General features: G+C 32.6%; 2 protein-coding genes and 1 long non-coding RNA gene across 3 annotated transcripts; 2 read left to right on the forward strand and 1 right to left on the reverse strand.

Annotated features, from left to right (window-relative positions):
- Window positions 1-4,971, forward strand: LOC106318336 (interferon-induced guanylate-binding protein 2). Its single transcript, XM_013756266.1, has 14 exons — window positions 1-313; window positions 388-549; window positions 629-694; window positions 779-922; window positions 1,016-1,129; window positions 1,262-1,363; window positions 1,457-1,642; window positions 1,940-2,029; window positions 2,100-2,234; window positions 2,344-2,466; window positions 2,565-2,650; window positions 2,755-3,367; window positions 3,458-3,535; window positions 3,650-4,971. Exons 1-14 carry the CDS (start codon window positions 47-49, stop codon window positions 4,712-4,714), a joined length of 3,231 nt encoding a protein of 1,076 aa, XP_013611720.1. The 5' UTR covers window positions 1-46; the 3' UTR covers window positions 4,715-4,971.
- A 6,304-nt stretch (window positions 4,972-11,275) lies between these two features.
- Window positions 11,276-12,424, forward strand: LOC106316109 (serine/threonine-protein kinase-like protein CCR2). The gene has a single exon (XM_013753979.1). It carries the CDS (start codon window positions 11,319-11,321, stop codon window positions 12,306-12,308), a length of 990 nt encoding a protein of 329 aa, XP_013609433.1. The 5' UTR covers window positions 11,276-11,318; the 3' UTR covers window positions 12,309-12,424.
- Window positions 12,425-13,703: 1,279 nt separating this feature from the next.
- Window positions 13,704-14,485, reverse strand: LOC106317682. The gene is made up of 3 exons (XR_001265200.1): window positions 14,354-14,485; window positions 13,843-13,969; window positions 13,704-13,758 (listed from the first exon to the last, which is right to left on the reverse strand). It is a non-coding gene; the product is annotated as an uncharacterized LOC106317682 (long non-coding RNA).
- Between the last annotated feature and the right edge of the window lie 36 nt (window positions 14,486-14,521).

Consider the following 14,521-nt stretch of genomic DNA (forward strand, 5'->3'; position numbering starts at 1 on the left):
TTTTAGGTCTCTTCCGTACTAAATTCAGATTTTCGAATTCGCAGAGATGAGGGGTTTCTTCAGTCGAGGAACCAAAGACTCGCCGTCTTCTTCCGCTTCTCCGTCGCTGAGATCGTACCCTTCAACCTCTCCGGCGTCGTCATCCGCAGTGACGGGACCACCGAGACCGATTCGTCTAGTGTACTGCGACGAGAAAGGAAAGTTTCGGATGGACCCTGAAGCTGTCGCTACTCTGCAACTCGTCAAGGAGCCGATCGGCGTTGTCTCGGTTTGTGGTAGGGCTCGTCAAGGAAAGAGCTTTATTCTCAATCAGGTACCTTTAGGGTTTTAGGGTTTGCTTTTCTGGAATTGAATTGATTTGATTTGATTTGTGTTGCGTTGTGTTAGCTTCTTGGACGTAGTAATGGGTTTCAAGTAGCGTCGACACACAAGCCGTGTACCAAGGGGCTTTGGCTGTGGAGTTCTCCTATCAAACGAACTGCTCTCGATGGATCTGAGTATAACCTTTTGTTGTTGGATAGTGAAGGCATTGATGCTTATGATCAAACCGTAAGTAATTTACCATTGGGAATTACTTCACTTTTTTCCTTCAACATGTTCTGATTCACTCTCGTTTGCAATGCCGCAGGGTACCTATAGCACTCAGATATTCTCGTTAGCTGTTCTTTTGTCAAGCATGTTCGTGTATAATCAGGTTTGTTCTTTTTCCAGTTCGAACTTGTGCCTTGGATGGGATGTTGTTTTTGCCTTAAATGTTGTTCTCTTTTGTATGTTTCAGATGGGAGGTATTGACGAAGCTTCGCTTGATCGTCTTTCTCTTGTTACTCAAATGACAAAGCATATCCGCGTTAAGGCATCTGGAGGGACGAGTTCACGTTCTGAGCTTGGACAGTTTTCTCCCATCTTTGTCTGGCTCCTTAGGGTAATCCTCTCCCATTTTTTGAAGTTAGTTTTGGTTGTTTATTTCTATGTCTTACTGATGAATATGTATTGACTTTGATATATTTACTTGCAGGACTTTTATTTGGACCTAGTTGAAGATAACCGCAAGATTTCTCCGCGTGACTATTTAGAAATTGCGTTAAGGCCGGTTCAAGGTAGTGGAGGAGATATTGGTTCTAAGAATGAGGTAATGGTTGCATGTGCTTTATATTTTTTGGTATGTTTATTTAGATTGTCATCCACTCTTGATAAAGCTTGGTGTGGCGACCAGGTGTAATTTAATTGTGAGTCAATGTTAATGAGAACAATATTTTTGCAGATCCGTGATTCAATCCGTGCACTTTTTCCGGACAGAGAATGTTTTCCTCTTGTAAGGCCTCTGACAAATGAAAAGGACCTCCAGAGACTTGATCAAATTCCGGTTAGTATCATTTTTGCGTATACTTCATCTATTATACTACGCTGAAGGGTTTGTTTAATGCTTGGTTACATAATATCCTGTGTGTCTGTGCAGTTGGAAGATTTGAGAGCCGAGTTTGGTGCTGGCCTGGATGCATTAACCAAGTTTGTTTTCGAGAAGACGAGGCCCAAACAGCTAGGGGGTACGGTGATGACCGGTCCTATACTCGTTGGTATCACACAGTCTTATCTGGATGCGTTGAATAACGGTGCCGTGCCAACAATAACCTCATCTTGGCAGGTTCGAGATCTCTTGCCTCTTTTGAAGTTCGATACATTTTAAAGTCAAAAGCCACTCTTTTTCATAAATGGTTTAAAACCTGAGACTTGGAGTAATTGAGTGGATTTGGCCGGGTTTACTTTACATACTTTGAACATACATTATCTCATTAATGGGCAAACTTATGGTTGATCATTGTATTCAGACATTTGTGTACTTTGTACCATCACGGATCAGTTGGGAAGTTTTTACTAATGCATTCTCTAGCCTATTTTATCTCAGATACTTCATAAAGTGATTTTTATTATGTTCTTGTAGAGTGTGGAAGAAACTGAGTGTCGAAGAGCATACGATTCTGGTATAGAAGCATATTTGGCGGCCTTTGACCAATCAAAAGCTCCTGAAGAAGTAAGTACTTTGTCTTTATCCTCTCGTTATTTGTAATTTATGACTGATTCATTCCAATTCTGCTACCTAGGGTGCACTGAGGGAAGAACATGAAGAAGCAGTTCGAAAAGCCTTGGCTATGTTTAACGCTAATGCTGTAGGGGCTGGTTTAGCCAGAAAAAAATACGAGGAACTTCTCCATAAAGACCTGAAGAAAAAATTTGAGGTGATAGACTCTAAGACAGTGTTGATCAGTCATAAGTACTCTTCTCAATTTTCACATAATTTACTCCTCGCAAGCATTATACTGATATAGACCTTCTTTTGTTGTTTAGGATTACAAAAAGAATGCATTCATGGAGGCAGATTTGCGATGCACGAGTACTATCCAAAGTATGGAAAAGCAGCTTAGAGCAGCTTGTCATGCCTCTAATGCAAATATGGATAATGTTGTCAAGGTTGGTTACTTAAGGACATATTATTTTGATTAGATGTATGGTTTGGTTAGTTGCTGATTGTTTTTTTTCTTTGTATTTAATGATCGATTGTTTCTCAGGTTCTAGAAGCACGTTTGTCAGACTATGAAGCATCATGCCATGGCCCGGGGAAATGGCAGAAACTTTCTGTGTTCTTGCAGCAAAGGTAGTTACTACTTCTAGTCCCCCACTGATTTGATTTACGTGTTTGTTTGTTAGAGGTTTGTTCATGTATTTTGCCCATTTTGTGTTCTGTTTATAATCATTCAGCTTGGAAGGACCGATATATGATCTGACGAAAAGGCTTATAGATAATATCGCTATAGAGAAGAACTCACTTGCAGTGAAATTCCGTTCCGTTGAAGAGGCGATGAAACATGTAAAGCAGCAGTTGAACGATAGCGAGAAATACAAGTTGGAATACCAGAAACGTTATGATGAATCCAACATCGACAAAAAGAAGCTGGAAGATGTATATAGAGAGCGCATAACTAAACTACAGGGGGAGAACAGGTCGCTGAATGAACGGTGCTCCACTTTGGTTAAAACCGTGGAATCTAAACAGGAAGATATCAAGGAATGGAAAAGGAAGTATGACCAGTTTGTTTTGAAGCAGAAAGCTGTTGAAGATCAGCTCAAATCTGATATGGAAGTGCTTAGGACACGGAGTACTACTTCTGATGCTAGGCTTGCTGCAGCTAAAGAGCAAGCCAAATCCGCGCAAGAAGAGACAGAGGAATGGAAAAGGAAATATGATTATGCTGTGGGAGAGGCGAGATCTGCTCTTCAAAAGGCTGCTTCAGTTCAACAACGTTCAGGCAAGGAAACACAATTGAGGGAAGATGTTCTGAGGGAGGAATTTACTTTAACTTTAGTTGAGAAGGTACTTTCTTTCTCCCATTCATAAGAATACTATAAGTTTTGTAATCATCAGTATATCATCAAAATATGCGGGGTGGTTGATAAATTTCAGGATGAAGAAATTAAAGAGAAGGCAACAAAAATTGAGAAGGCGGAGCAGTCTCTAACTGTTCTAAGATCAGAGTTGAAGGTGAGCTTTTCGAAATGATAGTCTATCTGTTTCAATCTTGTCTTGTTAAGTTGGTTTGAATCAGTTCAACGTTAGTTTGGATGTGGATCTTAGTTTTGGTCATGTCTTTTGCAGGCGGCAGAGTTGAAAATCAAAAGCTTTGACGTGGAAACAGCATCACTGAAACTAGAGTTAAGGGAAATGATTGATAGGTTAGACAGTGCCAACACAAAGGCTCTAGCATATGAAAAGGAGGCAAACAAGTTGGAACAGGAGAAAATCCGCTTGGAGCAAAAGTACCGATCTGACTTTGAAAGATTCGATGAAGTCCAAGAGAGATGCAAAACAGCTGAGATAGAAGCTAAAAGGGCTACTGAACTGGCGGACAAAGCTCGAACTGATGCCGTGACTTCCCAAAAGGAGAAAAGCGAGAGTCAGAGGTTGGCGATGGAAAGACTTACTCAGATCGAGCGAGCTGGGAGACATGCGGAAAACTTAGAAAGGCAGAAAAACGACTTGGAAGATGAGCTGCACAGACTCCGTGTGTCTGAGATGGAGGCTGTCTCCAAGGTTACAGTCTTAGAAGCAAGAGTAGGAGAAAGAGAGAAAGAGATCGAGTCGTTGTTAAAGGAAACCAACGAACAGAGAGCGCATAACGTGAAGTCACTGGAGAAGCTGTTGGATGAAGAGCGCAAGGCTCATATAGCTGCAAACCGAAGAGCCGAAGCTCTTTCTCTTGAGCTGCAAGCTGCACAGGCAAGCGTTGATAATCTTCAGCAAGAGTTAGCTCAAGCTAGGTTGAAAGAAACTGCGCTTGACAACAAAATCAGAGATGCCAGTTCTTCGCGTGGGAAACGGACCAGGGTCGAAGATGTTGTTGATATGGACATTGGAGAAGAAGCAAGCGATAGAATCTTGAAGACTAATAAACGGTCTCGGAGCGCAAGAGGAGATGATGATAGTGGTGCTTATGAGGATGGTGTTTCCGTTTCCAGAGGAGGTGAAGACGAGGAGGAAGCAGAAGATTACAAGAAGCTCACGGTGCAAAATCTTAGGCATGAATTGACTAAGTATGACTACGGACATTTGATACTGAACAAAGGGCATCAGAACAAGAAAGAGATTCTTGCTTTGTATGAAGCTCATGTTCTTCCCAAGAAAGAGGAAGAGAGAAAGAGACAGAGAGAAGCTACTACTTAGGACAAACTCTGTATAGAGTGAGGTGACAAACATGCTTTGATCTCAAGTAAGAGATGGATTTAGAAAGGCTCTGACTTTAAGTACTGTCTAATCGTACTGGAGCAAGTTGTGTGTATTGATTCTGAGGTTTGGGGTTTCTGAGTTTGTCTTTGTGTTGGTATTAATTTGTGTGGGTTTTGAGTCGGTTTAGGTGTTGGACTATTTGATTTGTAAAAACCATTTTATCTTCAGAATTATGGTGAGTTTGAGTTCGACCTTTTGCTTTGGGTTTTACTATCAACTGCATTTGTTTTATATATTTCGAATATTTTACTTTTATATCAAAATTAAATATTATTTTTGTCACATTTCTCTGGAATTGGATAAACGGGTAAAGCTAAAATTAGAAAGCTGCACATTTGCATTGAAACACAACAGTTTGAAACGTAAGTTGGATTTTGATTTTTTTTCCGGATATCCATATTTGGAATAAATTTTTATCAAAAATAATAAATAAATATCAACACATAAGAAATAGTTAAAATATCATATATGATCCACTTAGTTTTGTTTATAATTTTTTTGTAAATAAGTATTTAAAATATAATTATATTTTTTTTTTTTGTGAATTTGAGTTTTGGTATTGTTCTCGTTTCCCTTCTTGGGAAATCTCGATTCCCTTCTTGTGAAATCATCTATAATCTGGAATTTCGAATATAGCTTTCTATCATTTTAATGGAATTTTCGGTGACAAAGAAAATTGCTTGGAAGCTAAGAGATAGAAACTATCAGATTACCCAGACCACCTCAAGCTTGAGTAATAGAATGGCCGTTCAATGGAAAAAAAAAAAAAAAAAACTATCAGAACATGTGACGTGATTGGAAGTTATAGTTGACATGATTTTTTGAAAAATCTGAACGTGTTAGTGATATGAGAAATTTAAGGTTTTAGACTTTTACGGTTGATAAAAAAAATATGATCGAAAGTAGATTTTTAATTGATCATTTAAAAAAATATATACACACGTATCAGGATTTGATTCGCTAAGCGACTTGCACTTTAATATATAAAAGATTCTCAGTCAAAGGTATTAACAACTTGGTTGAAAATCATAAGGAATTGAGTCTTCAGCTTGATGATAAAGCTTTTCTATATTTGACTTGTTTAATCTGATGTGACCGAGAGGAGAAATTTGGTTACTTGAATACTGGATTTAATATTTCGTAGTTAGTAATAAATGAGTTGTTATTTGATAACGGTTCTTTGCCGTGAAATAAATTCGCCGAAACCCATTATTTCTACAGAACCCATTATTTCTACAGCTTGGAAAAAAATTCAGGAAAACTAGATTTTGATCCACGCGTCCGTGCATATATTTTTTCATTTTATAAAGTTATTTAATTTTATTACAAATGATTTAAATATATAATTTCAATTTTAGTGTTACATATTAATTCTATAATATTATTATTTATATTTTTATTCGATATTATTGATATGTAGTGATTTGCTTAATACATTTTACTATATTATTATTTTTATTACTTACGAATATATTTTCTCGATAGGTACAATAATATAACAATTTGAAATAATCAAATAGAAAATTTTCTCCAAAATATGTTTTTTCTTTAATTTATACATTTTGCATATAATACATTTTTAAAATTTATTTATTTATGTTATAAAAAATATATATGTTTAAGATAATTTATATTTACATGTTGTGTTTAAAAATATACTTTAACACATATCATTTAGTATTTTACAGGATTTATAAGTAAAAAACACTATTTTGTTTAAATAATATAGTCCAATTATTTTAGTAAATTTTTTATATAGTAGCATCTATCGATTTATTTTAGTAAATTTTATTGAGATATATATTTTTAGATGTTATGATATTAATTCTTTTTAATTAAAATTTCAAAATATTAGAATACTTTAATTTTTACAACATATATAGTTTTTTTTTGTGGTGCATTTCAAAAAGTTATTCTTTATTATCTATAATTTTATTTTTTTATAAATTTGAAATATTATCATTTTGAGTTTGAATATTTATTTTTGAAATTGTATATTTTGTCAAGAAAATTTTGGAAAACTACACAACTATTTTTGAGTTTGGAACATTACATGAATTCTGAATTTTTTTTATTACTACATTAATGCATTATTTTATTAAAAAGCATTTTGAACTTTTGGTAATTTTTTCCTAAATTTTTCTCAGCAGATTTTGTTATAATTAAATTTTTTTAATTATTTGTATTAATATTTTAAATGAATTATTAAACTTCATAGTTTTCTAATAAAACATTTTTAAAAATAGTATATGAGCTAAGGGTTATTATATACCATTATTTTTTATGTATAAACATTTTTAAACAACATATTGCTGAGAGTTTCAAAATAAATAAGAAGATCACATATAGTTGTAGATATGAAATTTTAACCTATGTTTCTAAATTTATTTTGTATAAAAATATTATATAAAATTATTTTTATGCATGAAATAACATATTACTAAACCAAATTTTTATGCATGAAATAACATATTTAAATTTATTTTGTATTTAATTTATTATGATCATGATCCGTAATTCAAAGCGCTAGATTTTCTTTAACATTTTTTATGTTTATTCATTTTATATAATAAATTACTGTATATAAAATAATTTAAGATATATTAACTTTTTTTACATGTATTATATAGTTTATCAATGTTAACCCGTTCTACTAACATATTATATTTTCGCGTAAATGTTTTATATTTGTGAAAATAAAATATATTAACTTATCAATTTAAAATAATTTTATTTCAATGCAATGACTTTTTAAAATGAAAAATATTATTATTAAATAGATAAAATAGGATATAATTTATTCTTTTCATTTTATAAAATATAACTGAATATATATATATATATATATAATTAAAATCTTTTTATAATCTTTTTCAACAAATTTTTTAGAATTTTTAAATATATATATATATATATATATATATTTAATTAAAAAATATCAAAAGATATTATGATTAAATTAGTTAAAAAATATATATATTATTTAAGTATATATTAATATACTTTAAGATATCCCTCATATTCATTTTTAAATACTAACATAGTTTGTGTTTATATTTTTGAGAGACTCAGTTTGAGAGATTCAATAATAGTGCATTAAAACATGTATTTCCTAAGCTGCATGCAAGACTTGCAAAGTTCCAATTTAAGATGGTACTTTTATGTATATCTATCTCCTATATCTTAGTATATAGGTTTCATATATTCTGTATTTGTTTCTACTTTTTCCATTTTGTATAGTATTATTACTGGACCATTAGCCTTTAGGTCATGAATTAATAACATAACATATTCAATCTCTCTAAAATGTTAATAATGCAAAGGTTAGGAATGGTGACGAACTGACGATGAATGAAGATATTTGGTTTATTTACTGGGTTGTAGGCTTGTAGCTTATGTATCAAGAGTGCATGAGTGTGTCTTTGTGTTAGGTTGTTATTTGTGTGGGGGCTTGAGTCGGTTTGGTTTTGGATCTTTTTCTCCTTTCCAGAATTCTGTTTAGTTGTTCGACCGATTGCTTTTGATTTTACTCTTCAAATCGCATTGACTAATTTGGTTTTATGGAATTTTCTATTTTAAAAAAAAAAACTTCATGATAAGATTTTTTTTTTTTTCATGATAAGATGTTGATCTTCTATACTTGACTTCAACTATATATGTGACGCCGATAGAAGAAATTTAGTTATTTGGATGACTATAGTTAAGTAAACTATTACATATGTAGACGGGTTAATCTGATAAATGATTGTTGAATTAGGTTATGTGTAGAAGATGTAGAACGGTTCTTCGGGGCCATGCGGCTAAAATACTCCAACTATGATTGAGAAATTTTTAGGAAAAAAAATTAAGTTTGGGTTGGGTAGGCCTGGGCGTTCGGTTTCAGTCCGGGTGATTCGGATTTTCGGATTTTCGGTGTTATGCTCATAAATACCATTCGGTTTTTACTAATTATCGGATCGAGTTCGGTTCGGTTCCTTCCGGGTTCGGTTCGGATCGGATTTAACCAATGTTTAAAATCGTAGAAAAATATATTTTTAAAAACCTCGAAAATTGACCAAAAATTTCAAAATATATAAATTATTTACAAATCTAATTAAAAATTAGTTAAACTATCTAAATTAACTAAAAAGTATTTAAAATAACAAATAAAAAGAACTACAAAAATATTTTGAATACTCTAAAATATCTAAATCACATTAATATATATAAAAACATTAACATATTTAACTAATTTCAGATATCTTCGGATCCTAATTCGGATTTCGGTTTGGTTCGGGTTATAACCAAAGTCCAAAGTAGTAAGCTCATAAGTCCCATTCGGATATTTTTGTAAAACAGTTCGGATTCGGTTTCGGTTTTTCTGGTTCAGGTTAAGGTCGGTACTTCGGGTTGAGTTAAAAACGTCCAGGCCTAGGGTTGGGCATGGCGTATGGGTTCCACCCCCACCCTAATTTTGCATTATTAATGCTTGATATCTAATAATTTTCTTAGCTTTGAAATTGTTTTTTTTTTCAAAATCTTTTTTAATCATCTTTGGTTTCTGAAAAAAAATCACTAATAACACCTTTGTTTTATATTTTCAATAAGCAGAATATATTTTCAGGTTACACTTTCACTCTACAGAATAACACCTTTGTTTTATAAAAGTTCAACCGGAAACCAAAATCTAAATGATTCTCAGCAACCAACAGTCTACGTTACTTTACAAAAATTACAGTTTACAAATGCTATTTAAATTCAGCAGTAACTACCCAAAAATGATAAATTTTGAATGAAACAGTAAAACTCTGATGCAAAGTTGTTGCAATATCTTTTACACTAAGTTATACAATAAAGGGTGTGTACCATTAAGGCCCTCTGAGTTCCCTTACTGGCCTCACCCCCTTTCTCTAGATTCGTAATCAATATCGTTTGGTTATGTTTACAAGCTTTGTGTTTTTTCTTCTACATTTGTTTAATAAACTTATATTTATGTTTTGTCCCCAAAAAAGTAACTTATATTTTATGTTTTGGCTCAATTTATAGCTACATCAATTCCTTTTTAACAAGTGTAAGTTCAGAGAAGGAAAAGAGCAAATTAAACGTGCAAAAACATATAAATCTACCTGTGTTTGTTTTTTGTTGATAACGTTGGCTCTTTATCTAAGAAATAATCCGTTTCTCTAATATACTTTCATAACTGTTGTCTCTCTTTTTTTATCAACTCACATTTAATTTATTTAATAAAATATTTCATGTTATACCAAACATATTTATATATAAATTTATTGATCATATACGAGTTTTTAATTTGGGATGGTGATTCGGTGGCACACCAATTATGTTTATAAAATTACTATGATATATAATTTAATGTTTTTATTTATGCATAATATATTCATATTATGAATGAGAAATTTCCTTAGATAGTCATTTTTAATTTATTTTTACAAAAGTATACTTCAAAGAAGAAAATGACCAAAATAAGTTTTATTAAAAAGTAAATATGCACTTATATCCAATGGTTAACTAATCTAGACTTAGAGTTTAGAGTTAAGTGGTGAGTTGGTGATAGGGTTTCAAATTTTAAAATATTAAAAATTTTAAAATAAAAGGGTCTATTTTGGTCATTTTATTTTTTTATTACTATTTTTGTGACAAAAACTTAAAAATAACTATTTGAGAGAATTTCCATTTATGAAAAGTTAATGAATCTTTATAATTTCTGATCATGTAAATAAAAATAACAAAAAAGTAGGATTTTTAAAAATTTAACAAATCAAAAGTTCTTACCATGTACATTACAACTAGGTGTTCGCCCGCGCATGCATGCATAAATATTTTATAATTACTTATTAATATCTGCATTACTAATTAAAAGACTATAATGATAAATTATTATTATTATTTTTCTTTAAAATTCTTACATAACATTTTTTTAATAATTTCTTTGTACACTTCTTTTCATTTTATAGAAATAAATCTTAAAAATCATTCAACATTCTCTTTTCAGCTATATAAAATTAAGAATTTTACTTGATTAATATTTAGTTATGTGTTTTCTATTTTTTTAATTTTTAACTTTTTATTAAAAAAAATTTTTCAGATAACAACACAATATATATTGGAATTATCTTTTTATTTTAAAATATATTTTTAGAATTTGGAAATTTTTTTATAATTAATATTTTTTTATTACTTATCTAATCCAAAATTTAAATTTGTTTTTATTTTATGGTTAATTTATATATTTTATACATTATGGATATAAACAATAGTATAGATAGATAGATTACAATATCCAAACAAATATATTTTACTTTTCACAAAAGGGAAAAATTAAAATTTTCCTTCATTTAGTATAATGAAAAGTAAAGTATTTTCCCCTGAATAAAAAGAGTCCGTGAATATAAGACCATCTAGAAAAAGGCAAAAATAATTCCTTCCTTTGTCTTTTTGACCTTTATTTTATCATATTATTCTCACGTGTATGTATATATAACACACGCAAACCCCGTAACCACAAAATCATGAATGACTTTTTAAAGAAATTAAAGATCAAATGGAGAAATCTGAAAAAGTAGCTTACGTTTCTGTTTTGTCTCTTCTCTCGCTCTCTCTTCTTCTCCTCATCATCTTCCTCTTCTTAATATGCAGAAAGAAACCGGTCCGGTCCGACGAACCTCTCCTTCCAGAAACCAAACCGGTCGGTCTTGCTTATCCCTTAACCGAAATAGATTCAGCAACCGACGGCTTCAACCAGCGACGAATCATCGGCAGTGGTCGGTTAGGTACGGTTTACGCCGCGGTTATTCCAACGCACAAAAATCTAGTCGCGGTCAAAAGAATACATCCCGGTTTGGTTTTGAGTAAACCGGGTTTCGGTTTCTCCACAATCCTCAAAACGCTTTCTTCCTCTCTGCATCCCAACGTCGTCTCGATCCTAGGCTTCTCGGAAGCTCCCGGCGAGAGGATCGTCGTGACTGAGTTCATCGGAGAAGCGAGAAGCTTGAGCGATCACTTGCACGGAGATCCCGATCTCGAATTCGATTGGCGGAAACGTTTTAAAGTCGCGGCGGGAGCGGCGAGGGGTTTGGAGTATCTGCACGAAGTCGTAAACCCTAGAATCGTCCACGGTCGATTCACGTCATCGAACATACTCTTAGATGATAAGTTCATGGCGAAGGTTTCGGATTACGGATTCGCGTTTTTGATTCCGCGTGAGAAGTCGGAGATCCATTGGTACGTTGAAGAAGGATACTGCAAAGAGAGCGATGTGTATGGATTCGGCGTCGTTTTGCTGGAGATTCTGAGCGGGAGGAGAAGCGAAAACGGATTGATCGTGAAATGGGCGACGCCGTTGATCAAGGAGCAGAGATTCGCTGAGCTTTTGGATTCGAGAGTGGTTGTTCGGAGTGAGATCAAGTGTTTGGTGATAAGGTTAGCGAAGGTTGCTTTGGCCTGCGTCGGGAATTCGCGGAGGAGCCGCCCAACGGTTTCTCAGGTGGCAGCGATTTTGAATAGTTTGGAGAGGGAAGGAGGGGTTGTTTGAGTCTTTGAAATGTTTTGGGGTTTTTACGGAGAAGATTAAGAATGTTATAGGGGTAAGATGATTAATTCTGTAAATGATATTTTTCACGCCGTGTACATTAATGTATAATTTTCTCTTTTTAAAGCTGATTTATTATGACACTAGTGTATCTCCCGTGCTGCTATGCAAGGACAAATCTCTTATGTTCTTAACTATTTTATTTAAAGGTATTAAAAACAGGATTCAAATTAACAAACTGAAGTTCCATTAAATATTAACACAGCATTCTTACGTTTTGACTTTGTTCTTTCAGACCCTGCATCATACAAACATAAAAGTCAATAAGTGGGGTAAAAAATGTAAAAATGGTTTGTTTAGTTACAGTTATGAAATATAGTGGGGGTAAACATGGATCTTAACAATAAATCATATTTTAAGATAACCAAATTGTATATAAAGAAGAATTCAATGAAATATTTTCAATCACTTGGTAAAATACAAACACAACACATGGCTAAAAGTTTTTTCATTATGACATTTATATCAACATAATACCAATTTTAGTTTAGTTTTTGGGGCAGCTGTAGCTCGTTCCATTACAGTTTGATCGCTTCCACATACATTGCAAAGAAAAGTAGAAGCAAAACTGATTAAACCTTTCGTTACGGTGTTCTCTACCTAGTTACAATGCGATGTTGGGCTAGAATATTACTCTGATCATCATAGAGGAACTGAATATTTCTTTCAGATTAAGTTACTACAAAAGATTAACAAACCTAAGAAGAGTAAGAAGATAAAGAATCTGATAAGCCATTAATACATAATGGTGATCTATAGAAAGAGTGTGATACTCATGGAGGATCATCTTTTCCAGCTTCGACCAACAACATTACATCATCTTTAATATTATTTAGCATTATTCCAGACTCGCGTCCATCTATAATCATTTCTAGTATGTTTTCTGAATAAAAATTAGTTGAAAATTACTTGCCAAGTTACTTGAAAATTCAATATATACAAATGCATAACTAAAGATTAAAATTCAAAGGTTTAAAGACATCATCTTTTATACAAACTGATCACAAGATCATTTTACCTTATGAACATCCTAATGCTTTGACTTTGTGCTTTCTTTCTTCACGTTTCCTACCTTGTTACCACTTTCTCCTTTTGCCATTTTTGATGTTCCTTTAGACTTTGTTGATGATTATTGAATTCCTTGATTATCAATTATATGACTTCGTTGTCGCTTTGTGCTTGGAGTCACAGGAGAGAAAGGTGGTAAATCATTGTTATTTGCTTCTGAAGATGTATTCTCCGCCTGTATTAAATATACATGCAATATTTTTTTCATGTTGTTTAAAGTATAAATAATTATGAACTAAATCCTATGAGTATATAACCTTTTTTTTATAACCTGAATTGCAGAACATGTACTTGAAATTTTAGGAAAATCTGAATGTATGGCAACCTAAAATTGGTAAACAAAGTTATGTTTCAGAAAAAAAACATAGCATTAATTCCATAAATAAATTCGAATTATCCTGAAACATACCTCCACTCGCACATTATCTTGAAACTTCTAGATCACTTTAGGCTTATCAGTGAGTTTGACAACTTTAAAACTTGGTTGCGGGTAATTTTTCTTTAAGCAATCTTTCTTCCTTCCAAATCCATTAGTTCTTAGTTTACAAAAAAAAAAAAATCCATTAGTTCTTGAGGAATTTCATTCTCACTGTTAAACTACAAAAAAAATATGAAAGAATAATTTGTGTTAGAATTAATTTATGTTCAGGCCCTGCATCTCACAAACATGAATTATATGAAGAACTAATGGGAAACACACCTGCACTTGTTGTTCAAGCAAATTCATATGCAGATTTGTGAATGAGTTGTATAACTTATCTATCAAATAATACAAAGGATGTACTTCCAGTATGATCAGCTACTTTAATTTGCACTTTGTACCTGATATAAAGGATAATAGACTTACAGCAATGTATAAAGGATTATAAGAGTGAAGTAAAATATAAATTAATTTATACTAATAAATAACATAATATTACCTTATACTTGTGGTGATTTCATTCTTCTCGCAGGTGTCACATGAATATTTGTTGGCCTCAATTTCTTCAGTCACTGGATTGAAATATGGTGTAGCTGTTGAACAACAGCTTTTGCACCCAACGTAGAACCAAGAACGTTCCTTGTGAAATGCTAAGATAAGAAGAAAA

Source organism: Brassica oleracea, chromosome C9 (genome assembly GCF_000695525.1).
Source record: "Brassica oleracea var. oleracea cultivar TO1000 chromosome C9, BOL, whole genome shotgun sequence".
Taxonomy (NCBI): Eukaryota; Viridiplantae; Streptophyta; class Magnoliopsida; order Brassicales; family Brassicaceae; genus Brassica; species Brassica oleracea.

What these genes read in the sequence shown, in the direction of transcription:
- LOC106318336 (XM_013756266.1), top strand. Translation starts at nt 47, where the DNA reads ATGAGGGGTTTCTTCAGTCGAGGAACCAAAGACTCGCCGTCTTCTTCC. An exon ending in AGAGCTTTATTCTCAATCAG is followed by an intron (nt 314 to 387) that starts GTACCTTTAGGG and finishes GCGTTGTGTTAG; the next exon opens with CTTCTTGGACGTAGTAATGG. An exon ending in AATCAAAAGCTCCTGAAGAA is followed by an intron (nt 2,030 to 2,099) that starts GTAAGTACTTTG and finishes TCTGCTACCTAG; the next exon opens with GGTGCACTGAGGGAAGAACA.
- LOC106316109 (XM_013753979.1), top strand. Translation starts at nt 11,319, where the DNA reads ATGGAGAAATCTGAAAAAGTAGCTTACGTTTCTGTTTTGTCTCTTCTC.